The sequence below is a fragment of the Falco cherrug genome, chromosome 3 (genome assembly GCF_023634085.1).
Source record: "Falco cherrug isolate bFalChe1 chromosome 3, bFalChe1.pri, whole genome shotgun sequence".
In the NCBI taxonomy this organism is placed as follows: domain Eukaryota; kingdom Metazoa; phylum Chordata; class Aves; order Falconiformes; family Falconidae; genus Falco; species Falco cherrug.
Genome location: NC_073699.1, coordinates 120692711 through 120718965, shown reverse-complemented (window position 1 = coordinate 120718965; position 26255 = coordinate 120692711). Strand labels below are relative to the sequence as shown.

General features: G+C 46.4%; 1 protein-coding gene and 2 long non-coding RNA genes across 3 annotated transcripts; 1 reads left to right on the top strand and 2 right to left on the bottom strand.

Annotated features, from left to right (window-relative positions):
* Positions 1-8491: 8491 nt before the first annotated feature.
* LOC114015291 (uncharacterized) lies at positions 8492-10986 on the bottom strand. Its single transcript, XR_003559140.2, has 2 exons — positions 10723-10986; positions 8492-8955 (listed from the first exon to the last, which is right to left on the bottom strand). It is a non-coding gene; the product is annotated as an uncharacterized LOC114015291 (long non-coding RNA).
* Positions 10987-11435: 449 nt separating this feature from the next.
* STX12 (syntaxin 12) lies at positions 11436-25200 on the top strand. The gene is made up of 9 exons (XM_055703616.1): positions 11436-11591; positions 14470-14539; positions 16454-16553; positions 18387-18524; positions 19406-19449; positions 21384-21489; positions 21954-22026; positions 22198-22280; positions 23737-25200. The coding sequence occupies exons 1-9, from the start codon at positions 11480-11482 to the stop codon at positions 23827-23829; spliced, it is 819 nt and encodes a 272-aa protein (XP_055559591.1). The 5' UTR covers positions 11436-11479; the 3' UTR covers positions 23830-25200.
* LOC129735489 (uncharacterized) lies at positions 17003-26029 on the bottom strand. Its single transcript, XR_008731190.1, has 2 exons — positions 25571-26029; positions 17003-17742 (listed from the first exon to the last, which is right to left on the bottom strand). It is a non-coding gene; the product is annotated as an uncharacterized LOC129735489 (long non-coding RNA).
* Between the last annotated feature and the right edge of the window lie 226 nt (positions 26030-26255).

Here is a 26255-nt window from a genome sequence, read left to right as displayed (position 1 = left end):
GAGCCAGACAAGCAAAGGGAAGGTTAGAAATCATTAGGAGATGAACAGAAAGCAGAATCGAACAATGCCCTACAGTATCAATACACAATTCACCTGCATAATTGCCCACACAAGCAAAAATTCTGGTCAGTTCATTAGAAAAATTGTAATGTAAAACTAGAGAAACTATAGAGAAAGAGGAAGCAACTGAGGCAGGGTAATGTTTTTCAAAAGAAGCCACAAAATAGACTGGGACTCCTCAGTCAGGAAAGGGGCTGGGTAACAGGTTTGTAAAATAAGTGAAAGGGGAAGGTGGCTAGGGAATTATTTTCCCCAGGTGTAATGGGAGATATCTGTTGATCTCTGCAAATTTAGGTGGGAGCGGCCAGGTTCAGACCCAAGTGAACATTGGTATCTCTGCGTGCAACGTAGCTCAAACGGTGAAGCTCTTTCTGACAGCATGGGAGGTACATGAACACTTGTGGGTGGACATGGACAGGAACTCCTCTGTATGAACGAAAAGCCAGTTGACTGTTACAAACTGCCAAGAGCAGACTGGAGAACACAGCAGAGGCCGTTGCTGTATGCCACTGTATCTCTGCATGGTTCACTTCCAACTTGCACACTGTGCTGTCCTTGTCCTACCATCTTCCTGGCTTAGGAGGGATGGGGTAGAAATCGAAAAGGTTCAGAGAAGGGCATCTGGCATGATTAGAGTTGCGGGGCAGCCTCTGTCTGAGGCCCCACTAACCACAACTCTTCAGAAATTATCTGAGAAGGAATGCAGTTGTTCAGTCTTCTTCCCATGCAAGCAATAAGGCATCAGACTGGCAAGCTGCAAGTTCAAAGCAAATTAAAGGAGGTGGGCGTTTCTACAGTGAATGGTTGAGCTGTGGGACTCCTCTCCACAAGATGTTGTGGATATGTGAAGTTGCTGAGGGTCTGAGGGATGGCCAGACAAGTTCCTGGAAGAGAAATCCATGAAGGGTCTGTAAGCACATAAAAATTGTGTCTGGCTTAGGAGGTTGCAGCCTGGGGCTGACGGTGTCCTTTTCTCCTCCTTTTCCTGACCTCTGCTATCAATGGAGGTGCCTTGTGTGAGGAATTCCCTGTACTCAGACACACCTCAGTGCTTAGATACACTGTGTTCAGAAAGCATCCCGCTCCTTTCCTTTCCTCACCCTGGCTGCCTCTGTGAGCCACCATGGCTGGGTTTAACCAGCAGCACCAGCAGCAAGGCAACAGGTCTGTCCTGGGAAAACAGTGTGAGAAATAGGTAGCAATTCACCTCCTTGCTATTAATGATGCACCAAATGACATTTGGAGTCAGAAAAGGGCAGACTTGGCCCTTTTACAAAACATGGGCTCCCCAGGTAGGAACCAATATTCAGTAAACAACAGTGTCCATGCATGGCACGGGGAGCAGCTGACAGGCATCTCTGATGCATCACAGAAAGCACCCCCGTGCCACCCAGGGCTGGGAGCAAAGTGGGGTGCCCTCCTCCTGCACCATCTCTACCAGTCTTTACACAGAGAATAATGCTGTGGGAGCAGCGGGAAGCTCAGCTATAGCCTGCCACAGCTCACTGCCTGACCACGTGGATCCAGAGGAGCCAGGCCAGGGCTCAGCATACGGATACATGGATGAGGCTCTAAAGGCACCAGCTGCTAGCTTGCTGACTCAGTGTTTCATCTCTCTTTTGGGTCAGTAGTTCTGTGTATTCTCAGGTCTGTGGATCACGAGGAAGAACACCACAGTCAAGAAGAGCAATGCAGAGGGGCTGTGCATCACTCCCCAGAGCCAGAAAGGCAGGTTGGGGTCTCTTGAGGATGCCGCTGTTGCATACTCACAGGGAGTGGTCCCACTTTGCTGAGCCTGAGCCCCTAGGGCAGCAGGGACTCCCAGGAGCTTCCACATGTGCCTGCATGAATGGGGATTAGGGAAGGCAGCTCTTTGCCAAATCTGAGTGATATTCCAGAGACAAAGTATTAAGCCCATAGTAAAAGCTTTACAAGTGACTGCTTTTGCAAGCCTCTGATCCCAGCCTGATTCCCAGTTCAGCCTTTGCCCCAAAGGACTGGGGAAAGAGGCGGGGAGATCTGCATCTCAGGGCTTTGATAAAATGCTGTTGATTGGAAAGCACAGTAGGTTACTCTATGGCCCATCTTTCCACAGCATTTGAGTGCTGAGGGTCTCTTCTGGGGCATATCATTGTTTATGGCACATTACAACACTCATTTTCAGATGCTGGTTGCAGTCTGCCGTTAGGTTGCTTCATAATTGCTACACCAAGGTCTGGACCTAGTCCTGCTTTTCCTGTTTCAACTGTAAATACAAAAGACAGTTGATTGCAGAGCATTGTAGTGAGTTGAGAAAAGTTTTGACATGTCAGCCAAGTCCTGTTGTCAGTTGTATGTGCGCAGCTCAGAAGCACTAGGACCTTTCAGTGTGCAAGGGCTGTGCTGCATCCTGCAGCCTCCGGATGGAAGATCATTTCCTTTCCAGATTTGCCAGAAATATCCCCGAGTTCACATTTCCTGGGAATTCTGCAAGTTCAGCCTGCTACAAAAGTCCATGACCTGCTCATGACCACTGAAATACCAAGGGGGTGAAGAGACCTCAGTTCAACAGTTTTCTGATCTTCTCCCACTCTGTTGGCTCTGAGCCATGCATCCATCCTCGCTACTTCAGCTGTTTGGTGTGCAGAGCCACCAAAATCTGGCTCTCCCTGCATGGGTAGAGAGCTGTGTAGCCTGCCCCAGCATCTCCCGATCCCTCTGCACACCTCTTCCTTTCTCTGACAGCACAAAGGCAAACATCAGAAGGGGACAGAGGGTTTTGTTTCATTCTTTCATTCTCAGCTGAACCCCTGTGTATTGTTTTGCTAGGCACACTGGTCTGTGCCTGGCTGCCAAGAGCCACAACCCAAAGCCACCGCATCACTACAGGTGGGAAAATCTGGGTAATACTGCAGTGCTGCACTGTGAGCACTGCCCAGAGCAAACCTTGTTTGCAAAGGGGGCACAGCTAGGTCAGGGAAGGAGCAGCAGTTTTAATAAGTAAACCTAGTCCCAGCTTCCTTGGAGTTTCTGGTGGGGTTCAAAAGAGGATCCTAGTGTCCCTGGAGGAAGAGGAGCTCAACACTGCTGCAGAGCTGCTGGCCTGCTGGACAAAGACAGGGAGAGGCAGGCAGAGTGTTGCCCAGCAGCCCTACACAATTAAACTAGGTAAAATCCTAAGAAAGGCCTCTTATGGAACAGAGATTTGAAGGTGCCTATTTCTCCTCTTTGACAGAGAAGGAAAGCTAGCTAAGGCTTGGAGGCTATGTTTTATACATCTTAAAGCAGACAAATCCCACCTCAAGTGTGTGCATGCAGTGGACGCTGCACTTGTTCAGCAGCTTGGAAAGATACAGCTAAACTTGCTGCCAGTTTCTGCCTGAGCACTGCAGGGGTCATCCCCTGTGGACAAGCTCAGCTTTTCCAGGCAGTAAAGGCACGACTGCCACAAATAACTTGTCCTGCAAAGACTTTGCAAGAATGCAGGGCTATGAACAGCACTGACTGCTCAGCCAAAGTATTTAGCGCTGAATTAGATGCTCACTGGAGTTTGATAACACCAAAGAGTTATTAAAAGCCATTAGTGCTGTAGTGTGCCCCCAGCAGAGAGTCAGCAAGATCTGCTCTATTCAATCCTGTCTGAAGGATCTCTGGGTGAATTCAAGGCAGCGAAAGACAAGCCACAGGAGTCCCTGCCCCCTTGCAAAAGAAGGCTCGGCACAGCAGGCTGTTTATAAATAGCCAGTTTCAGGAAAAGGCACTTTCCGTTCTGGTGTCAGCACACTGTAAAGAATAAACAGCTTTCAGAGTTGAAAAAAGCTCTCCTTATCGTCTCAGTATGCAAAACCCTACATCTGCCTCTGCATGCTCAGCAAGCTGAGGCATTCAGCGCAGGGCAGCTGGCAGGGGTCCCCTCGGTGTGGCTTGGAAGCAGGCAGGGGACCCCGGCTCACGTCCTATTTGCTGCAGTTTTTACGTGGCCACCAGGCACCAGGCAGACTCATTAATGCAGGGTGTTCAATCAGTTCCCTCATTTCTGCACTGCAGACCCGGGTTACGTGCGATCTCAGAACGATGAGGGGCTTGAACATGCTGGAATAGTGTCCGTGGTGTGAGGACACGGCCTCTCATCACAGGACCTCACCACACTCACAAATCACACCAGCTGGACCGCGCTAAAATACACAGTATCCCAGGTGAAAACCAGGCAGGTTTTCACCTGTCATGCGTAGGACTGGGGAACAGCAGAGCTGGGAGCACCAGGCTGGAGCCTGCAGCAGCTGCTTCGTGCACCAGGCAGCTCAGCGCCGCCTGGGCACGTCTTTAAGGACACGGGGCAGCCACAGCAGCTCCCAGACCTCTCCAGCAAAGTTCTGGAATCGTGGCACTTTCCGAAAAGCGCATCCTGACTTTCCCTCTTGTCTCCACCCCTGGGAGCCCAGGACTACTCTGATGCCCAGTGGAAACGGGTTACAAACGGGACAGGAGGTTTTTCCGTCAGTGGGGTGGAGGGGAGGCAAAACCCCACCGATAGCTGGGGCCGCTTCCACGCCAGGGCCCTGCACTCGGCTCTCGGCGGCAGCCCCGGTAAGGCGGAGAAGAGCGGAGACACGGTGCGGGAAGCCCCCCCGCACCCAGCACGGTGCCCCCGGGCGCGCAGGGACCGCGGCGGCCCCGCCGCCCGCACCGCGCGGCAACTCCCACGGGGCGCTGCTGCCCCCCGGTGGCGGCGGGCGGGAGCCGCAGCGGGGCGGGAGCGGGGGGGCGGGGGGCGCTCGCCGCGGCGGGCACGGTGCAGGCGGCCCCTTCCCTCCCGCAGCCGCGTGTCACGGCGGCGGCACCGCCATTGTGCGCCCCCAGCGACCAGGGCGGGGGGCCGGGACCACCGCGCTCCCCGCTGCAGCAGAGCACGCTGCAGGCACGCCAGCGTTATGGGCTCGCCACCGGAGCTCCCGCTGTCCTGCAAAACTCCTTCTCTGCCCCGTGAGCCCCTCGTGTTCCATCTCCCCGCTCCCGTTGGAGCAGAGCCGGTCCTGGTCCACCAGGCTCTGCTCCCGTCTGTGCTCCCGCACCAGCACATGGTGTGTTGGGGACCTCCCGCCCCACACCAAGCTGCTCAGCTGGCACTGCAAGTGCCTTCAGGTGCTCTGTGTCCTGCAGCTGGGGAAGCTGGACATGCTGGCAGCATGGCCCGGCCACGGTGGCAGCACAGGACCAAATTTGTGCACCTACTGTCAGAGAACAACTGTAACTTAGCCTAACTCAGAACAGAGGTGACACAGGTATCCTTTCTAGCTCTGCCACACACTTCCTGTGCAGTCAGACAAATCTCTTCATCTCCCCTCCATTCCACTTTCCTGTCTGCTCAACGATGCTGAGTCCATGTTTCAGAAAAGCGCTGTGATCATTGTCCCTATGCTCAGGTAACACAGGTGCACAGTGCATGATAACCCACGCTGCGGTACCCAGGAGCATCCTTCCCCAAAAACCTCTTCTGTGGCCACACACTAGAAGTGGGCTGTACCACGGAGCTCTACAGACTCCCAAAATCCTGCATCACCCAGCAATACTGATACCTACTGACCACATCCTCAGGGCAGCTACACAGAAACTGTCTGACTGCAGCAAGTCTGAGGTCTGCCAAATTCACCATGCTCCCTGCATGAGCAGCCACAACCAGCCGCTACAGCCAGAAGCAGAAGAATTTTCCATAAGACACATCTTTAGAGAGCCTGCGCTTTGATGTGTGCTGCATAGTGACCCTTTGAAAACAGCTGAAAGCCTCTCTGGATTATCTTTTGCTCTCATTGTCATCCCATCCTTTTGCAAAGGGTCCCCCGGCGACCCCCTACAGCAGTGAGTTCCATAGGCATAGGCAAATTACATGAATTGTTTTGAATTTCCATCAAATACCAACTTGCTCTAGGTACAAAACAAAATACAAATGCTGTTGAAAAACTTGTGGCTGACCACGTTATTCCAGCCCATTGTCCCACCTGCTTCCCAGCCGGACTGGTGGTATGCAGACACAGCTGTAGTGCTCCAGGACTACTCGTTCCCCTGGGCCTTCAATATCCCCCACCTCCCTGTCTGCAGCGAGTGCTGTTGCCCAGTTTGTGAAAGGTTTTCCTGTACCAGGAACTTTACTGACTTTAATAGTGACTTGTGATTTGTAAGAAAAGGTTTTGCCTTGTGCTGGCTCAGCTGTATTACATCATTGTCATACAGATGCTCTTAGTTTGCTGGCTATGAATATCCAGGTCTTGTCCCTGGTTAACCATTGCCAGAAACCATCTATAGCCTTATTTTAAAACCATTTAGGACATTTACTACCCTGCCAGCACACAGGTTGTTTCTGATTATATTGCCTGGCCACCGGAAAATAAAATAGCAAACGAATGACCAATGCACAAGGAGTTTCTCCTGGGGAGCGGGGAGCACCCTCTCAGACGCCCAGCTGCTTGGAGCCTTTGCCTTCCTGATCAACACTGCCCTAGCCTCTCCCAAAATAAATCAGAGCCAATAATCTTCATTTCTGCCTGGCGTGGAGACCGGTTATTGCTGTAACCACAGGGGGAACACAGCAGTCTTGTTGAGCCACACCATGGATTGGTGGAGGGGAAGCAAAGCCTGGCTGAGAGCAGGGCACACTGGACAGCTCTGCTGATGACTCCAGTCCCCTGTTTTGTGGGCAGATCAGTTCCTTCCCAAGCTCAGTGTTTACAGACTTCCCAAGGTTTTTGAGGCACTATAGAAAATGAAGGCAGTCTGTCAGCTCTCTGCCGTGTCTTGACATAGACAGTCCTCTATGCCAACATGCACCAGATGGCCAGACATGTTATCACCAGTGTGCTGTCCTCTGCATCACACCAGGGATGGTCATTAAAGCATGGGATCCTGGAAAGGGACTCTCCTGCAGAGCTCCAGTGCTCCAGTGCTGCTCCTTTCCTCCAGCACGGTCAGGAAGATCCTCCAACTCAGAGCAGTACAGATAGAGCATGTCATTTGAAAATACAGCAGAAACATAAGTCATGCTTAGGTAACATACCCAAGCAGAAATAAGTGCATGATCCCTAAAGAGGCTTCCAGAGTTCCTCAACTCTACTTTTTTTTACAGCTCAGATTCCTGGCTCTCCAAACATCAGACATCGGGCCCCCATGACCTGCTTACTGCCAGCCAGAGAGCACTTCCACCTGGCAATGAGCTGATTCCCACTGCTGACTGGGAGCAGTAAGTAGTAATTATGTGAAAAGTGCCTCCAGAGCAGAACTGATCCTGACAGGCAACTCTGTCATCACCTCCTTGCCTGCCAAACATTGCTGTGTTCACTAGGAATGCCACTTTGCACCTATGCACATCTGTGGTCTTAGAACCAAAAGCAGCAGGCAAAGCCGCAGCTTCCTGGGTTCACCTTGACTGTGATGACCTATGGTGCTGCTCTCCTGTCTTCCTTTCGACTGACAGGTCTGAGTGCACCCAACCAAGTGGACACAGTGTTTTGCAGATCCTATTTCCCTCTCCTGGGATCGCTCCAAATTAGATTTATCTTTGTGAAGTTCTATTGAAAGATCTTTGAAGACTCTGTCAAGAACAGGCATTACAGGTACTGTGCTGGTTGTTTTCTTCCAAGATTGGATTTAGCCTATGAAGAAAGATTCTAAATTCATGCTAGCAGCACGGAGGCTGGTGACTTTTGTTATGGTAATGCAGTGTGGATAGCTGTGTGTGAATCCAGTCTATCCTTCCTTGCATATGTATGTTCTCTCTGCCACCCACTGTTGCTCCTCACAGCAGTTTCTGGAGGGAGGATTGTTCCTTCAGTCCCAGGAGAAATATACCACTGCAAAAAGGCTAATCTTCCTTGGAGGGCTGGACATTTTTTATATAAATCTAGAAACTAGGATGAATTCACACTGCTGAGTCTGCAGGCAGCAAGGCAGTGCAGGTGCAGTCCCGAAAGGGCAGCAGTGAGCACTGGCGAAGGACACGTCTGTCACCCTGCACTGTGTATGCCAAGCTTCTTTAGACCTGTGAGATTACCTCTGTGGTTTGTGTCATTCCTCTTCTTTCTGCTGCTCATTTGGTCTACAGGCTTCATTTCTCTATGGATGGTCCTATTTCATTGAAGAAATGTGTAAAAGAAGATAATGGGCAAATCTTCTGCATTTAAAGAATTGGTTCTTCAACCACTGAATAAATCCCTAACATAAAATTCCTGTGAAGTTTTTTCTTATAACCAGGCTTTACTTTTTCCACAGGGGTGGACAGAGTCAGATCTGGGTGATCCAGGTACACAACACGGATTGATTTTGCAATCAAACACTTATGCCTGATGGCGACGCATGTATAGAGTGGGAGATAGCTGGCATCGTGAAGCTTGAGCTGTGCTCCCTTCCCCCCCCATGGGGTTAGTTAATGTGCACAGTGAAATCTCATGACCCAGAGATTCCCTTCTGTTGGAATTAACATTTTTATTGGTTTTCCCAAATAAAACCCAGCTCCCAGGGTAGAAAAGCACCTACAGAAGACCCTGGTGCATTTCAGCCAGACAATACCGTGTGTAAACTATCAGGCCAGAAATTTACACAATAAAGCACGTCGATCTTCAAGCTACTAGCTGTTTGTCTGTCACCTCGTCAGAGCTGACACTGACAAAACAGAACAAAAGAGAAAGAAAAAGATCTCATTCTTTCAGATGAGAGTGTCATTATTCTTCAGAGGAAGGGAGGGAGTGTGGGATTTTATCACAGCAAACGCACCACACTAAAATGGGCACTTTCAGAAGAACAGCTTATCCAGGAGAGCATACTGTACATCTCAGCCGGCAGCTAAACAATTCCAGCATCATTACAGGCCTTCAGGAACCACGAATCTGACACAGCCAAGACGGGGATCTGGATTTTCACGGTAACTTTCTGTCAAGAGACAAAGAAAACTCTTTTAGAGTGCTGCTTTTTTTCTTCAAAGTGTGTTTTCATCTGCTGACAATGGTTTGATCGTTTAGGGTATGTAAAAGGGACCACTTGCAGTACAAATTACTTGCTACCTCAGCCCAACACCATCATATGTTTGCTTTATTTCAATTTATTTTATGAAGCCTTTATTAAGAATACAATTTTGGAGCGATGAGGATCTCCTAGAATACTTCTGAAGCTGAAAAGCAAGTTCCAGTTTGTTAATACTCTTATTAAACAAAGTAAAAAGTGGTGCCTCACTAAAATTTGTAGTACTGTTTACTGGAATTTACTACATTCTTTTTCAAATCTGTTTCTGTCACAAATGCGGTCAATCTGGGAACTGTGTGTGCTACCCTCCATGCCTTGTCCAATGCCTCCCTTCTTTGTCACAAGCCTTGTTTGTGCTCATCAAAGATTTGTTGAACATGAACAAGTGCATCAATAGTTCAGGACCTGCAGGTATTTGCCTACATGCCATTTCAAGCAAATTAACTTGAGCAAACTGCTCACGTGCTTGAAGCTGAGTATCAATTGCGCACCCAGGTTTCCTCCATAGCCCCGATCTATATTTACCCGATTTTGACCTGTTGTGTACACTTCTGTAATTAGAAATTTGTTACTGTATCAGCCATTTCTTGAAGAAATATTTACACTCTTAATCATATATACACTGACTGCTTCTTAACAGTGCATGACCTCAGATTTTTTGTTCAAAGATTGGATGTACTTTCCTTAAAATACTACAGCTTCTGCAGAAGGTAGCAGAAATGGATGTGAAAATTTTCCTTATTCTTGATTTGAAAGCCAGCATTGCATTATTACCGGCTGAACAAAAAGAGGTTGAGTAATTGTAAAAGTATTATGAATTTTTAAATAATTTTAAAATGTAAATTGATTTTAAACATTGAAGAAGGTCGTCTCTTTTTATATTTTGAGATTGTTTTCCTCCTAGTTTATATTCTGATATTGCTAAAGTGATTATTTCGTAATCTCTGTGAATACACATTGAAATATTCACGCTTTTTGTATTAAAGATCTCATTGTTATTGTGCTTATTGTACAGAAATGGACACACCAACAGCTTCGCTGACTAATAAATACTGAAAGGCAAAGGCAAATACTGAACTGGGTGAAATCAAAGCTGGATTGCTTCAGCGAGGTGACATGGCTGTCCCCCCCATCAGCACCGGCCACCTGAAGCCAGCGAGAACACCTACGCTTCAGCCACCGATCCATGTCACCTTTGGCTGGAGCCTTACGTATGGACTTGCCTGTGTCATCAATGTTCACAGTAACTTAATTTATTGGAAGGCCTTGTTAGCAGAGAAGGAATTTTCCTCTTTAGAGGCTGCATTTTCAGCTGACAGGGCTATTTACGCCAGCAGAGAGAATACCACTTCAGTTACCTTTAGGACTGCTGCAAATGTTTTTATTTACTACAGTAAGCTTTTTGAATTCAGGTATGATTCCCTCCAGTGGTGGCATTAAAAAAGCATCTAGAATTTAGTTTGTTATATAGTTGAAGCTGAAATTTAAAAAAGAAGGGGAAAAAAAAGAAACTAATTTTACAGCCTTGATTAAAATTAGCTATCTAACCAAACAAATTATAGAACCAATTGTTTAGATCGCTCTGCTGCCTTGAAAAAAGGCATTTCCCCAGGAGCCAGAATCCGTGTCGTGTTTTGAGACAGAATGTAAAGCAGTATTAGATGGAAAGAATCTCACGCTTGTGTTTGACAGCGCGGCAATAACGGAAAGCCAGGGGGACGTTCGCGGCGCACTGTTACGTCCGCTCCTTAAGCGCTTGCTGGCTGCTCTCCCGCCGCCCCGCTGGCCCATCACAGACTCCGGGCCCCTCGGAAGGCCGGGGGCGCGCGTTGCCCCCAGGGCAGGCGGCAGCAGCCTCAGCCGGCGGGCGCCCCCGCGAGCGGCCGCAGCCCGGGCCTGCACCGCGCCCCGCTCCCCCGGCCTCTGCCGCAGGCTGCGGGCACCTCAGCGCCGGGTCCCCCGCTCAGCGCCCGCCCCCCCACGAGCCGGGCGCCCCTGCCAGCGCCGCGTCCCGCCCCACCAGCGCCGCGTCCCGCCCCCCAGCGCCGCGTCCCGCCCCCCCAGCGCCGCGTCCCGCCCCCCCAGCGCCGCGTCCCGCCCCCCCAGCGCCGCGTCCCGCCCCCCAGCGCCGCGTCCCGCCCCCCAGCGCCGCGTCCCGCCCCCCAGCGCCGCGTCCCGCCCCCCCAGCGCCGCGTCCCGCCCCCCAGCGCCGCGTCCCGCCCCCCAGCGCCGCGTCCCGCCCCCCCAGCGCCGTGTCCCCGTTCCCGCCGCCGGGCCCTGAGGCCGGCATCGCGCGGGGCGGGGCGCCGCTGCCGTGTTGGCCGCGCAGTCCCGGCCGTGCCCGCGCGCATGCGCCAGGGCCGCGCCTCGCCCCCTGCGGTCGCTCCCTCAGCAGCGCCTGCGCGGCCGGCGGCGTCTGTCAGCCAGCGGGGCCATGTCGTACGGGCCACTGGACCCCGGGCGCCCCGGGGCGCCGGCGCCGCCGCGGGACTTCGGCGGCATCATCCAGACATGCAGCGCCAACGTGCAGCGCATCGCGCAGTACAGTGAGTGCGGCCGGCCCGGGGGAGGGGGCGGCGCGGCGCGGCCCGGCAGCGCCCTGTGAGGGGCTGCGGCGGGGGGGTCCGCGGGGCCTGCGCCGGGGCCGTGCCGGGCGGGCTGAGGGCTGGCCCGGGCGGGGGGGTCCGGCTGCCCCGCGGGCCCACGGCGACCGGCCGCCGGGCCTCCTCCGTGCGCTGCGGCTCGCAGCCCACCTGCCGGCCGGGGCGCGGTAGGCGCGGCGGCCGCCGGGCTGCGGTATTCCGGCTGCCCGCTGGGGAGGCGGGGGCCGGGGGAGGTGGGGGGCCGGGGGAGCCGCTGCCGCGGAGGTTCCGCAGGGCTGGTGTTCAGTCGCCCCCGCTCCCTGCACCGGGGGGCGCCCTGCAGTTCGGCGGCTGCCGCCAGGCCGGTGCTTGTGCAGTTCTTGGTCGTATGGTTGACGGTAGAGAAGTTACCGGTATCGTAAGCTAATCGTTGAAATCCTAGTATTGATCGCTGAAACGCTGCTTACTGAGTCATTTCCAAAAGAGCCTTTGATACAGCCCCTTCCGAGGGATACTGCCCTTGCTAAAGAACCCATCGATTGTCCGAGTGGCCGTGCAGGTTTTTTTAGGGGCGAGGTCAGTTGAAGATGGTTCCTCTGAAAGTTGGTGACCTCCAGTTCCATCATACGAAACTACTAACGTTGCTGGAACTGCTTTGCTTTTGCTCAGTCACGTTCATTTCCTCTTGGTATAGGCTAGTTGAATTGCTTCTAAGTTCACCAAATAACACAGGTCATCTGGGAGTTTTCTTTTTTTTTTTTTTTTTTACTATTTTTTTTCTTTACACCCCACCTCCCTTCCACAGGACTTCTGTGAGCCTCCCCTTGTAAGTAGCTCAGCTTCTCTTTCTCATAGGACAAGATTCCACTGTCTCGTGACCAACAGCCCTCCTATCTCAGTGCAATGCTTACCTCAAATGAAACAAATAGCCTTACAGTTTTGTCAAGGTGGGTGGGAACACACAGAACATCTGACTTAATGTTACGGTAATTAACTTTACCCATTTTATAAAAGCTTTCCATTCAGGCCTAGGAGGAGAAGAGATGTGGAAGCCTTAAGCCTGTCCTCATTTCTATTTTTTAGAATTTTAATTCCCTAGCTGGAAAACAGCAAGCAAGCAGTGGACACCGCTGACTATTGTTCGCTCCTTTTGGGAAACTCTGTAGAGTTAGCATTTCACACAAAATGTACAGAGAACTGGTGACTTGAGCTGGTAAAACTTGCTTGCAAGACTGTTAGGTTACCTAAGCATCTAGAGAGGATTCTTAAATGTTTTAAGTAATTTTAAGTGAAAAACAGTATATGGAAGGCTTTACAGCCTAAAATTGAGAGGGATTGGAGACTGAAAGCTCTTGACCAAGGGCCTCTTTATGTTGCTATGTGTACCCACTATCCAAACAATAAAGAGCTCCAGCTCCTTCCCTTTGGCCTCCCAGACACTTTGCTCTCATTTTGTGTAGGCTCTGTGTGTTACTGTTGGCTGAGATAAACTAAGCATAGTGAACTGCTGAGCCTGGCTCAGACCAGGACAAAAAGCAGGATCCCTGGCATGGAAATGGGACTCGCCCAAGAATCTCCCCCAATGGAGGGGGAAAAAAAATACATCACAGAGTATCTAGACATAATAGCACAAATGCCATTTGTGAAGTCCTTGATACCCCCACCCAGAGTATGGTCTGTGTGCCATTTGTCAGCTTAACTTGACTATGAACTTTTCTGACCTTCCTGTGGCAGACAGCTGTGAAATATATGCAGTCTTGCTTGCTAGAAGCCATGTTCAGCTCAGTGTATAAGGAGTTAATAACTCCTCACTGTATGAGTTAATAGAAGTCTAGAATACTCAGAATATTCTCACTGGATGCAAAAGCTAGAATACTTGCCTAATTACTGATTAAATCATATTGCAGCTTTAGCTGATCTGCCATTGTTATAAGCCATTGGACATAACTTTAGAAGAAGTGGCTGTTGTAGGAATATGACGTTTCCTCAGCAACATATTTAACCAGCTGAAGTGGCTTGTTCCAGACTGAAAGCAGAAATTAGACCACTAGGATGTTGCTGACTTGGAAGTAGCTCTTGTTAAATGCATGGCATATTTCAACTCAATTCAGCTGCCTATAGAACTATTTTAAGTTGATTTTCCTTGGTCTTGCCTCTCTCAGTGCTTGACGGTATGGCATACGATTTCATGATCGATAGAGGGCTAGAATAGCTCTTCTCCCTACAACATGATTTCAAATTGATGCAAACTAACTGTGAAGTGCACCATTGCTATCTGCTGTTCTTGAAAGATTTTTTGTGGCTGTATCACAAAAGGTTTAGGTTATCGTGAGTGGTAGAACTCTGATTTTTTTTTTTTTTTTTTAACTGATGGCAACCCTTGGCTTTTTCTTAATTATTTTTTTTAACAGAGCACTTACCATTTAAGTAACTTTAGGATATATGAAAGTGTCAACACAGTGTAGTGAAGTTGTTCTACAGCAGCAATAGTGTAAGATAGAGAAATAGTGAGACTGGTAGAAACAAACAGCTATGTTAGTTGGTCTAAAAAGATTGGGGAAGAGGGGCATGCAAACCTTTAGCCCCACGTACTTGTCTTCGGGGTATGTATGCCTTATCACTTTCTTAACTGAAAGTTAGTCTGTTAGGCTGGATCCTGTCTAAATGAGGATGCTTAAAATGCACTTTGAATTTGAAGCAAAAAATGTAAGTGTTGCTTTACCAGCTTAAGTCAAACATTGAGAGAAATCCTTTGGGGAAAGCTACAAGATTACGTCCAAGAAGGAATAAAATACACTAGACTTTGTCATACTAACTCATCTTGTGATCTCTTTATCTTCAGCTGCTCAAATAAAGAACTTGATGAGCCAGCTGGGAACCAAGCAGGATTCCAGCAAGCTTCAGGAGAACTTGTAAGTATTAAATGAGCTAACATTTATACAGGTACTCCTTCACTTCTGTCTGTATTCTTGGAGGAACTGGGTTACTTGGTTTGGGGAGATGCTTTATTAGATAAATGTAATACGATCCTACAAACCAAAAATGGCTAGATGTGTCAAGTCGTTTACTGGATGCATTAAGGTGTTTCTGCAGGACTTTGGAGAAGCCATCAAAAGGGCTCAATAGGAATGGTTATAAATGGTATAATTTATTTAAAAAGGGTAGTTGTACGTCAGCCATGCGTTAGCTGTACTCTGAGGACTAGCCATAGTAGCTGCACTTGTGGTTTAGGAGAAATGAATGCCATACTAGGTACTCTGTCATCACATAAGGGCAATAAGGGAAAACAGCAAGGAAAAGACCCATGATTAATGAAAAAGTAGCATGTATGATGGATTTAGGTGCTAGAAAGATTAGCAATCTTATCTGGCAGACAAAATGCCACATATTATTTCAGAAGAATAACGTCCCAGTGGGGACAATGTAGAAGACATTTAAACAGGCATAGTCCAAACTGAATCCTAGAGAGACTGAACTGCCTGCATGTCTGTGCGTCTTTTACAAACTTGTAAAGCATAAACAGCAGGTTATGAGAAGAGCAATTTCTGGAGTCGTAAAAGAAAACCTGAAAGTAAGTTCTCACATTATCTCTTCATGTGACTGTACCTTGAACCTCTGAATACGCAACTTCCCCATTTTTTTATGGGATAAGTTAATAACTTGTGATAGCTACATACGCTACACTTGAAGGATGAGATCCGAGCCTATTTGGGAGAGAAAGGTATTTGTTTGCCTGAGCTGTTCAGTTGACTTGATCTGTATGTAACTGGTAGATTGAGCTCATCACTGGTGACCAAACATGTCTTTCTGTTTAATTTCATTGTAGAAATGGCCCTCGTTTTTCAGGTGAGAGTGGTTGCACTCCCGCTGCCATACAAATTTGATACAAAAATGCATTGGTGGTTTAGTCAGCTCACATATTGCAGGTCAACTTACACAGTAATGCAGTCTGAATACTTCAATTTTTTTATCTGTTGGGCTGAAGAGGTGACTTGCACTTAGTCATTATCCATTGAATGCCAAAAAAATTGGTTCTTGGTTTAGTATTTTGTGTCTTCCTGGTTTACAGCATTAGTTTTTTGTGCATATGGCTGCCAAAAAAATTTGCAGTTTGTTCTCTGTGAAGCACTAGCATTCTTTCAAATAAACTGCATCTTTGATGTACAAGATGATGTCTTTACATTAAGTTCAATGTAACTGATGTCTTTCTGTTTTGTGGCACTAATTAAGGTGCTGGCGCACTAAATCCTTTGCAACAATAGCTTTGAATTGCAACATTGCTGGAAAGCATGAAGGCTCAAGGGAAAGCCTTGCATTTCCCACAGTAGAAGCTGGATAATTTGTCTCTCTGACCATTAATTTTCACATAAATGTAAGAATTTAATATCTCTGAGTCTCTGTACTTTTATCAAATGTACATTTAACCAATGCAGACAGTGGTTGCCAAGGCAACATTTAGTTACCTATTGGTACCACAAGGAATTCACCCTGAAAGAGTGATTATGTTCATTAAATAAAGTTGTCTTTCCCTTGAATTTGTCTCTCTTATGCCATTGGAGAAAAACATATTTTTAAAACTACTGAATCATACTAGTGAGCAGGGAGCACAGAACTTTGAATCTTTTTTAAAAACATAGTCCAGAGTCAAGTTGCTGGTAAAAGCTAAAAGTCCGTCTCTGTTCCATTAGGGTGAAAGGAAAAAAACAACCACCATAAAGATGTGTTATCTCAGAACCCCGACTTGGTTATTATTTTGGAAACTGAAATGCTTGGAGACAGCTTTTTCAGTAGAAGCTTGTGTAACTGCTTTTGAACCTTTATTTCAGACAACAGCTACAGCATTCTGCAAACCGCCTTGCCAAAGAGACCAATGAATATCTAAAGGAGTTGGGATCTCTGCCGCTTCCTCTGTCTGCTTCTGAACAGGTATGCACGCAGGATTTGTTTGGAAGTATTTTTAAGTCGCTCGTTTCATGAAACTAGACTACAGCCTCACAAGGCTTGAGTTGGCTCAGGCGAAGAGGGCAGCCTTCTGCAATGAAGGATGTTGTTGAGGTAGGGAAACACATTCAGCTGGCTACATGTATGACACTGGGGAAACAATGTTTCCCAGTGGCAATAGGTATAACTCCCGTGACAGTAAGAAGCCCTAAGTGTTTGGGGAGAGCTGCGTATGCAATGCTGGTTTTCTGAGTAAATTTCTGAAAAACAATATCGTTTACAAAGTGCTTGGTGATGCGAGGCAGCATTCTAGGATAAGAACTTGTACCAAACTGCATGTCAGTATGAAATCCGATCATGCCATAAAAGCTTTCCCTTACATGTGATTTATTAGAAGGGGGAAAACGCTTGCATTTGAATAAAGCAAAATGTAGTGAGGCAATGATTATGACTTTACCTCTTGTCAAATATTCTTTTAGAGCTCCCCCTCCCTATGGGAAGGGACAGTCCTCTGCTGTTGGCGTTTTCTTACTCTACTTTAAATCACTACCACATTATTGATATATCTGTGTTTGTGAGACTGTTGCGGGCTGATCGGTGGATATGGGTCAGCAGATGTCTTAGTCTAATTCTTTATTTAAAGGTTTGTATGCCAGTTGTAAGCATGGCCATGCTTTGCTTGTTTGTTCAGCAAATATTTTTCAGTTGATCTCCCTCTGGTGAACAAAATCCTGTCACATGCATGTCACCAAATGCAGCAGAGACTTTTGAAGCCTAGTGAAGCCTGTTGGAGCAGTCCAGTCAAAATCTGCAGGAGCTGGCATCAGCATACTGAGGACCTCCTTGGGCAGAAGGGTTGTTGTTTTCAGACAGCTCAGATGGAAGCTACAGTGTATTATGAGGCCGCTGTAGTGGCTTATTATAGAAAAAATTAATTGAAAACATTTATTTCCTCAAAATGGCTGTTGAATTGATACAGACTCATTGAAGGATTATAATACTGGAAAGCCTGCAATTTGAGACAGCTGTTGGAAATCTCTCTAATGAAAAACATAAGAACTGACAAGAGTATTGAGTGTACTTGGGATAAGCTTTTTCACAGCTTCTTGTTTCCCGTAACTGGGGTTTCACAACACTCGAAGGAGCCATTCCGTGGAGGCCAAATAAGTTGATACTGTAAAATGAGGATGAAAAGGAGTATTAACAACTAATGTATTTGGAGAAAAGATAAACTGAAATGGCTATCAGGACTATTAGAGGATATTCTCTAATCAAATAACAGCAGGCTTGCAGCGTGGGGACTGTCTGGGAGAGACAGCTTTTGAAACTGGAGTAATGGGTGTTGTCATTAGTTCTGCAAGTGCGGAGCTTCCTGTATTTGTAAGAAAGTTAAGGAGGTTGTCTTATCAGGACAACAGAAAGTTAAGTACTACCAGATTGGCTAAGTAGAGGAATGGAGGGTAAAGGCATTGTAGGTATCCAAAAGGTACATAATTAAATGTGGTAGATTACTTTTATTCAAATCACATTCCAGTAATGGTGTAGAAGACTACTCTACTTCAGACTTGAAACTAGGTTGAAATTGGAGAACCTTATTGCCTATTGCAGAACAGTTTTGTGCAGTGTACAGCATTTGGTATAATGAGTTAAAATACGGTGGGTTTTTTGTTCTCTCCAGTGCCCCAGAATGTTGGAACCAAAAGATCACTTGAAAGCCAGCATTCATTGTCATCATTATTATTATGATGATGGGTTTTCTGACAGTCTGTTACATTGTCATGAATGGAAATACCTGAACACTTGTTTTTGTTTCTTTAGCGCCAACAGAGGTTCCAGAAAGAACGTTTAATGAATGACTTCACTGCAGCCTTAAATAACTTCCAGGCAATACAGAGGCGAGTGTCAGAGAAGGAAAAAGAGACTGTAGCAAGGGCAAGAGCTGGCTCCCGTATCTCTGTAAGTATTTATAGGAATTTTGTATTGATATAGTGAACTACAAGTCTTTTTGAGAGATCTTGTACTTGCCTACCAACTTCATAACTGCTGACACACTACTGAGTGTAGATGAGGGCTCGGTGCCTTAGTTTTGTCATTCCAGATGTTGCAAGTAGGCACTCATTTCAGCGTGCTCCTTGTTGATGTTAGTGGAGGAGGGAAGGGATTCTGGTAGCTTCAACTGTTGTGGAGGATGAGATGGGAAGTCAAGGTATAATTAATAGCAAAGATTGCATGTTGCTCTTTGCTTGACATCAGCCATAGAATATAAAATTTAAAAAGTCATGTGGAAGCTTATTACACCTTACATTACATCTTAAATTTCACAGTTTCTTTATTTTCTTATCGCTTCTGTCCTGCTAATATCTGCAATGTATGTTCGAACCTTCTTATTATATTTTGACAAACCCTTGTGGCTACTAAGAATTCATAATAAAAAGGCCAGTGGAACCATTTTTCTCCCCTTGTCTTGGGGCTTTCCGTTAAGTATGCATTCTTAATTTCTACAAGGGAGCACATTTATCTGTTGGATTATGCTCTGAATTTTTTTGCTGCATGTTAAGAAAGGAAGTGACAAACAATGACATTTGATCTGAGTAAATGGACTAGTTGCTTCTGATCACTCTGATTTGCAGAGAAAAAGATTAATATAAAAATTAAATCTAAAGAATAATCTAAATCTAAGCTTAATTAACCAAAGTTAAATCTGAAAGTTGAAGTGACAGTGGCATTCATGAAGAACTCTTCTGGACAGTACATGCCTGTGTCTTCAACATATTGCTGTTGATTTTGCAAATGGTCCTGGTAGTCTGCAAGACTAGTAACTCATTTATCTCTTCCAGGCTGATGAGCGGTTCAGAGAAGAGCAGCTTGTTTCATTTGATAGGTAACAGCTTCTTGTACTCTTAATGTTGTACTTTTAACTCAGTATAACTAAACTTTTTGTTTGAGTATGTTATTGTAACTTGGGGCAGGCTATGCTAGCTGAATGTAAAGCAAAAAGATTTGAAATGCAGTTATTATAGTACTGGTAATGTACAATATAAAAAAATTGACTGCATATGACAGTATTTTATCCTCTTTAAATGTAGATTGTGTGATTACTGCACTGAGGGGAATAGGAAAGTCCCTAGCATGTGGCAGTTGGAGTTCCTGGTTTTCTGGACTGTGAGCACAAGATTACCAGACAGTATTTCCCTCACTGTGGCTCTTTCCACAAAGAGCTGTATATTTCGTGAGTTTGAGTGTTCTCTAGCAGCCCGTTTGGAGCTATTACAAAGTAGTGGATGAGGCTGCCTTAAATTCAGAAGTCCTGGATGTTATGCACTGGCAAACTAATCCTAGAACATGCACAACGAGGCAGCATTACTGTTACCTGTCAGATAGTTTTATTGACTCTGCAGTAAGTATGCCTGCATAGTAGATAGGTTTGTGAAGTGTTATATCAACTTTACAGTGTGGTAAAGAGAACTCGGGACTCTTCAGAAGCATTTGTAATTTCTGTATCAGTTTCTACTGTTTGTAAGTTTGGGATGAAATCTATTGGCCCTATCTGTATAAATCCTTTTAACTTTCTAAATCAAGCGACTTAGCTTGCACGTCTCACCTGTACATCTTCCCTCTGCAAAGCAGGCTTCATCTGATCAGCTGCTTGGTGTGCATTCCCTTCATTAGCCCTGTGCTTTCACATACTGAGTCAGGAGTGAGTGAAAACCCCAGGCTGTTCAGTTATACAGAGGCTGTGGTGAGTTTGAAGGCCTTGCACACTAAAGCAAGGGGAACCAGACAGGTACCTGCTTATGCAGAGGCTCCTAGCTCAGTGAGCGGTAGTGGCACACAGCAGCTACTCCCCAGTTGAAGTTCTTCAGTGCTACATGTCAGAAACTTCTGTCTTAAATATCTAAAAACTCCACTGTCATCTCAGAGCTGAATTGCTGGAATGGTCAGCTGTCTCTGACCTAGTCATGTAGCTTATCTTAATTTCTTTTGGCACTTGGAGACTTTAAAACTTACTATTTAGCATTGTATAACTGATACTGGAATGTTACAGTGCTTTCCAGCACACTTCTTTGTTGAGAAGAGGAAGATACTGCCCTTGAAGAACTTTCTATGCTGAGCGTATAGATTGCCTTGTGTTATAGGTACTGCCTTCACTACAATTGGTGTAACTTGTGCAGCAATTACAAAGAACCAGCTCATCAGGAGAGAGGTAGACTGGGATGCAGTTACTTGTTTTTTTAACATCTCTATTGATGTGTGATTTAGTTTGAAGTTATTACTAGACTAATGAATTAAAACACTAAACCACTTTATTCTTATCTCCAAATGCCGGGTAGCAGGTGAGAATCTTTGAACCCAGATGCTTGTCAGGTGTTCTCTTGTTCTAATAATGTTGTGCTCGCTGGCTCCTGTCTATCAAAACTCTCACCCTGATTTCTGTCTTTTTGGGGAATGGTGAGAGGGAAGGAAGGTACAGGTATTTAAAATTTAAAAAAAAAAAAAAAAGGAAAGCAGAATTGAAATAAGGAAGTTTCTTCTGTAATGGTGTAGATAACTTCACATCCTAGAGCAGAGTACTGTATGTATATAAGTGTTTTCCAGTTTCTTCCCTTTTCCTGATCTATCCTTTTTTTCAGTTGTTCCAACCTGTAACTGTTGTCACAAATCAGTCCTGTATCTGTATACAGCTGCAGGGCCAGGAACCCGGGGGTTGTCCTCTAGGAAGCTTTTCAGCTTTAACTCACTGGCACTTTGCTAGAAATGGAGCGTGGAAGTACCTATACTCAGGAAGAATTGTACTTTCTTTCCATCTCTTTCCAGTGGTGAAGATTGGAATCAAATGCAATCTCAGGAAGAAGATGTGGCAATAACTGAACAGGACCTTGAACTCATTAAAGAAAGAGAAACAGCAATCAGGCAATTAGAGGTGACCAGTAGATCCTGCACAGTTAACAGTATTGGGAGATAAACCACAGAAGTCATGCAGTGCTAACTAATGGGATGGGCTGAGGAGAGCTGCAGGTGGAGGAACAGAGTTCCTTGTAGAGAGGATTGATGCCAAGATCAATCTCCCTGCTCCTGTTCAAGGAGACTAGGTATATTTTCCTTCAGTGTTGACTGGTGGTCCTTCAGAGATGGTAGGAGCAACCCATGTGACAATGATCTCAATTCCACACTGTGCTAATTGCTAGTGTGATGAAACCATATTCAGTAGCAGAAATGTAGCTCCTGTGCTAATCCCAGATTCCACAGACTGTAGCATCAAGTCACCTCAGTCCGTGAATGATGGTATTCTGACACTTTGAACAATGGTCAGAAGAGGTACTAACAATGAGGATTAGAAAAATTCTAACCGATGTTTGTTATAACTTGTCAAATTGTTGTCTTCAGGCAGACATTTTGGATGTCAATCAGATATTTAAGGATTTAGCCATGATGATTCATGACCAAGGAGATATGATTGGTAAGTGTGTTTGGATAACGGGAAGTTTCTTCTTAGTTCGATTACACATTTTGCCTCCATAGATTGAATTTTCCAGTATTTTGTAGAAAAAGTATTGTATTTCAAGTTGGGGTGTTTTTACACACTGAAGCTCTGAAATATTTTACAATGGGTTCTCTTATTTTTCCATAGATAGTATAGAGGCAAATGTGGAAAGTGCAGAAGTCCATGTGGAAAGAGCCAGTGAGCAGTTACAGAGAGCTGCCTATTATCAGGTAAATTTTGTATGCTTGCATTATTGTCAGTGTACAGTGGAGCAATAATGGAACCAGCATAACAAGACATACTGAGGACTGCAGCACACCAAACAAGTTATTAAAAACAGCTTGTGCAAGTTGGCACTTGCTCAAAATTGTGCTGCCAGGAATAGATAAAGCACTTGTACAAAAACACAGCATTGAAATTGGCTTGTTACTTCAGAGGATATATAGTCACTGTGTTCCTTCATGTAGGTGTGCTCAGCAACTGTAAGTGTTCAGCTGTCTTTGCTGTTCTCAGGAGTTAGCAGGACAGCTAAACAAGAACAAATTCTCACACTGTATCCATTTTGTAAATGTATCAGCCAAGACACTGATGTTGATGTGCAAAAATCCTTGTCCGGACTTGGGACTTCTGGTGACCAGCATGTGCAGCACCCTTCTTTCAAACTGCTAAGTTTCTGTCCTGTAGTCTGTCCTCCCTGTCCCATCAAATCTCTTGCAGTGGTTCTCGCTGCTGCTTTCTGTAGATTCCTTTCATTATTGTCCCTGTAGGTCCAGGTTCTGTGAAGAAATTAAGGGTTCTGCTTCTGTCAGTCCCACACAGAGTTTCACTGCTGGGACTTCAGGCTTCCACACAAGATAAAAATTGCACTCTTTCAAGCTCTTGGGGGGGAAGGTACTAGAAGGCAATAAAACCCCAGTGCTGTTTACCACAAGGGAGGGAAAGTAGCTTTTACAATCTGGCAGCATTTAGTAGTATTCTCTCTCTCTATGGCTTCCTTTACAAAGTTTTGAGGTATGTTATAAATCTAAGTTTGGGAGCTATTGGACATGTGTTGGATGTGTTTTTCTGGATTGAGAAGGAAGTAATTATATATAACTATGCTCAAATACTGACAATACCAAGTTAAAAATGGTGTGTATGGACAGACTGTAGTTTCCTATGATGAATAAAGTGATCAAATGCAATACTATTTCCACACCAACCACAAGTGGGCAAGGGGAGATTGTATCGAAGAACTGCTTAGCAGTTTTGTTAGTCTTACCTGGAAAATCTAAATAGCCAGAGATGTTTGGCTTACCTTTGAAGCCATGGTGTTGTCTGTTAGGATGAAAAGTATGCAGCAGGTGTTGTCAAGTTCTCTTTTTGTAGCCAACTTGAAGTAAATATTCCTTAGTGAATGCACTTGAAGTGCATTTTCATTAAGAGAAGCAAAACTTGTCGTGTTTTGACCTGACTGCATCTCAGACCACTGTGCTCTGAGATCTAACATTTATCTGTAGGATCATGCAGTTTAAGGAACACGTAAAAGTGTTCAGACTACACTTGTTACTTCTCTTGAATAAGCATGGGTATCAAGTGCTCTAGTTCGCTCAAGTTAGTAACATTAACCGGTAGACTTGCTTTTTCCTCTTGTCATCTGCTCCTGGTGTCAGTGGATTATTTTTTTTCTTTTAATTCTTTTATTAGAAGAAATCCCGTAAGAAGATCTGTATCCTGATTCTTGGTCTTGCTGTGGCTTCCATAATCATAGGACTCATTATCTGGGGGTCAATAAAATGAAATCTTCACGTGGAACCCAGTCCTACTGCTGAGATATTTTTTTTTTCCCCCTCTAAGCAAACAGGCTGACTAGTCTTGGAAATGAATTGACCACCCTGAGAGAGCACAAGCTGGAACTACTTCTAGTAATAGATATTAGCAACTAATGTGCAGATAACTAGTATTTGGAATTAGTGAACCATGGAGACAGTATTTATCAGTTTATATACAAATTATATTGTTTTATATAACTAAAATCTTGTGGTTTTGCTTTCTGTAATGTATTATTCCCTGTCCCAACTGTATGCTGAAGTGCGATCAGTAATTGGAGATGTCATGTTTTTGATAAGTGGCAAAACTTGTAGCATGTTATTTGTATAGGTAATTTTGTTGGACTGCAATAAGAATGACATTCAAAGATGGCACAACACCCAGTTCACATTACCTTAATTCAGCAGTTTCTAAAGTCTCCAGTATCTGCCCAATGGTTTTATTAGTCTCCAAGTGGCTGTGGTTCTAGATTCTCTTGAAGAGAAAGATGTTACAGATTTGAAAGGCAAGGAGAAGTAGGCATGGATGATGGTTGGAACCACTGCGTGCTGGTCAGTTTAGCCTTGAGACTTGTAACTGTGTTGTTTAGTTTTTTTGAGTGTAGTTGGGGTTGTTTTATTCCAAAGTGCATCATTTGAGGACAGGATGTTCTTTGACTTAGAATCTAACAATGCAACTTCCTTAGCGAAACTAGCTGGTGGTTTATTATTGGACAAATCCCTTCCAATGCTGACTCTGAAGCACTAGAAATACAGAGTTTAGCTGCTTGCTCCTGATTGTGTTTAGAAGCTTCCTGGGAGAAAATCACGCCAAGATGAGGAAGTGGGCACCTAAGTTTACAGGCTAGCCAGATAGATGAATATTAGCTGAAATTTTGCTTCTGAAGAAGTACCTTGAAGCTCCCTTGTAGTGTATAGTAAATATTATGTGTGGCTTGTTAACATCTGGTGTTTTCCATTTTTGATGAGACAAAGTACAGAAACTGGCTGAGTGAAGTGCTAGGTTTTTCAGACCGAGGAGGATGTGTGTACAAATGAAAAAGATCCCTGGTTCCAACTGTCTAGCTAGTAGAGCTGGACAGAACATAGCAGCCACTCCCCATTTCAATGTAGCTCTGAACTGACACGCACTGAGGGAACAGTAATCTGTCCAAAGCCCAGTGGAGTATGGTAAATGCAGCATTCTGACCCGTTTTGTATTTAATCCTTATTCCATGTCTCCTGTATAATAAAGTAAATGTGAAGGCTGGGAAGGGAGCGTGTTCTCCCAATTGCACAGTGGTTTGCACTATTGCGTCATCATTCCATCTAATAACCATCAATAAATACTTTTAAAACCCTATGTCAGAGCTTCTTTTGCATTTTAGACATCGGCACGGGTACATTTGCAGTTCCCTCTGTAAGCAAGGTAGAAGACTTTACATCAGCAATAGCAGTGTTTCTTCCAGTTCTGTGGTCCCCAGTTCTTAAGAATTAAACTAGCTGAAAACGCTGGATTACTTTCATGTGGAAATACGCAAAACTCCTGTGCAGAGCCCTGTACGACAGCTGATCACAGAAAATCACAGCAAAATCTGACTTGAAAGCAAGGGAACTGCGTGTTCTCCTCCTTATTTGAAATATTTCTCCTAAATGGTCGAGCCTGCTTCTCTGTGCGCTGCCTGCTGCGGGGGGGTGGTGTCACACCTCCGTGTGAAAGTGGAAGCGCTTACCTCCTCAACGTGCTAACGGGGAGCCTGGGCGCAGTGTTTGTAGGAGCTCTAGCCTGTCTGTCCTCTGGACACTGGAATGGAGACCCCGTCCAGCTGGTGGGACTGGGGACTGCTGTAACCACTTGACTCCTTTCTCCTCTGTCTTTACATCATGGAACAGGGCAGTGGAGCTGCTGCAGGAGCGGGTTTTAACAGCAGCCATCGCTGATGGACCCGAGCGTGAAAAATCGCCGCCAGACACTCGCTGGTGCCGGCTGTCGCTGCCGGGCAGCCCCGGCTCAACGGGACGATCCCGGAGAAACGCGGCTTTCCGCTCGGGGTGAGCTCAGCTGCCCGTCCCCGTAGCGGTGCGTGGCCGGGCTGGCTGCTGTGCAGAAGCCGGCTGGAGCGCCCGCCCAGCGGGTTCTGGCGCCCCGTTACCGGACGGACGGTGCGTCCGTTTATTGCCCCGCTGTGGCGCTCCCGCAGCAGCGTGGGGATCGCGGGAGCAGCCGGCGCCGCGCGTCCCGGCTCCGGCCCCGGCCCCTGCCCCGGCTCCGGCCCCTGCCCCGGCTCCGGCCCCTGCCCCGGCTCCGGCCCCTGCCCCGGCTCCGGCCCCTGCCCCGGCTCCGGCCCCTGCCCCGGCTCCGGCCCCTGCCCCGGCTCCGGCGGGTGCCGAGCCCCCGGTCCCGGCCCGCCCAGGCGG

Coding starts and splice junctions, on each gene's coding strand:
- STX12 (XM_055703616.1), top strand. CDS start 11,480: ATGTCGTACGGGCCACTGGACCCCGGGCGCCCCGGGGCGCCGGCGCCG. Junction 14,540..16,453: donor AGCAAGCTTCAGGAGAACTT/GTAAGTATTAAA, acceptor CCTTTATTTCAG/ACAACAGCTACAGCATTCTG. Junction 16,554..18,386: donor CTCTGTCTGCTTCTGAACAG/GTATGCACGCAG, acceptor TTGTTTCTTTAG/CGCCAACAGAGGTTCCAGAA.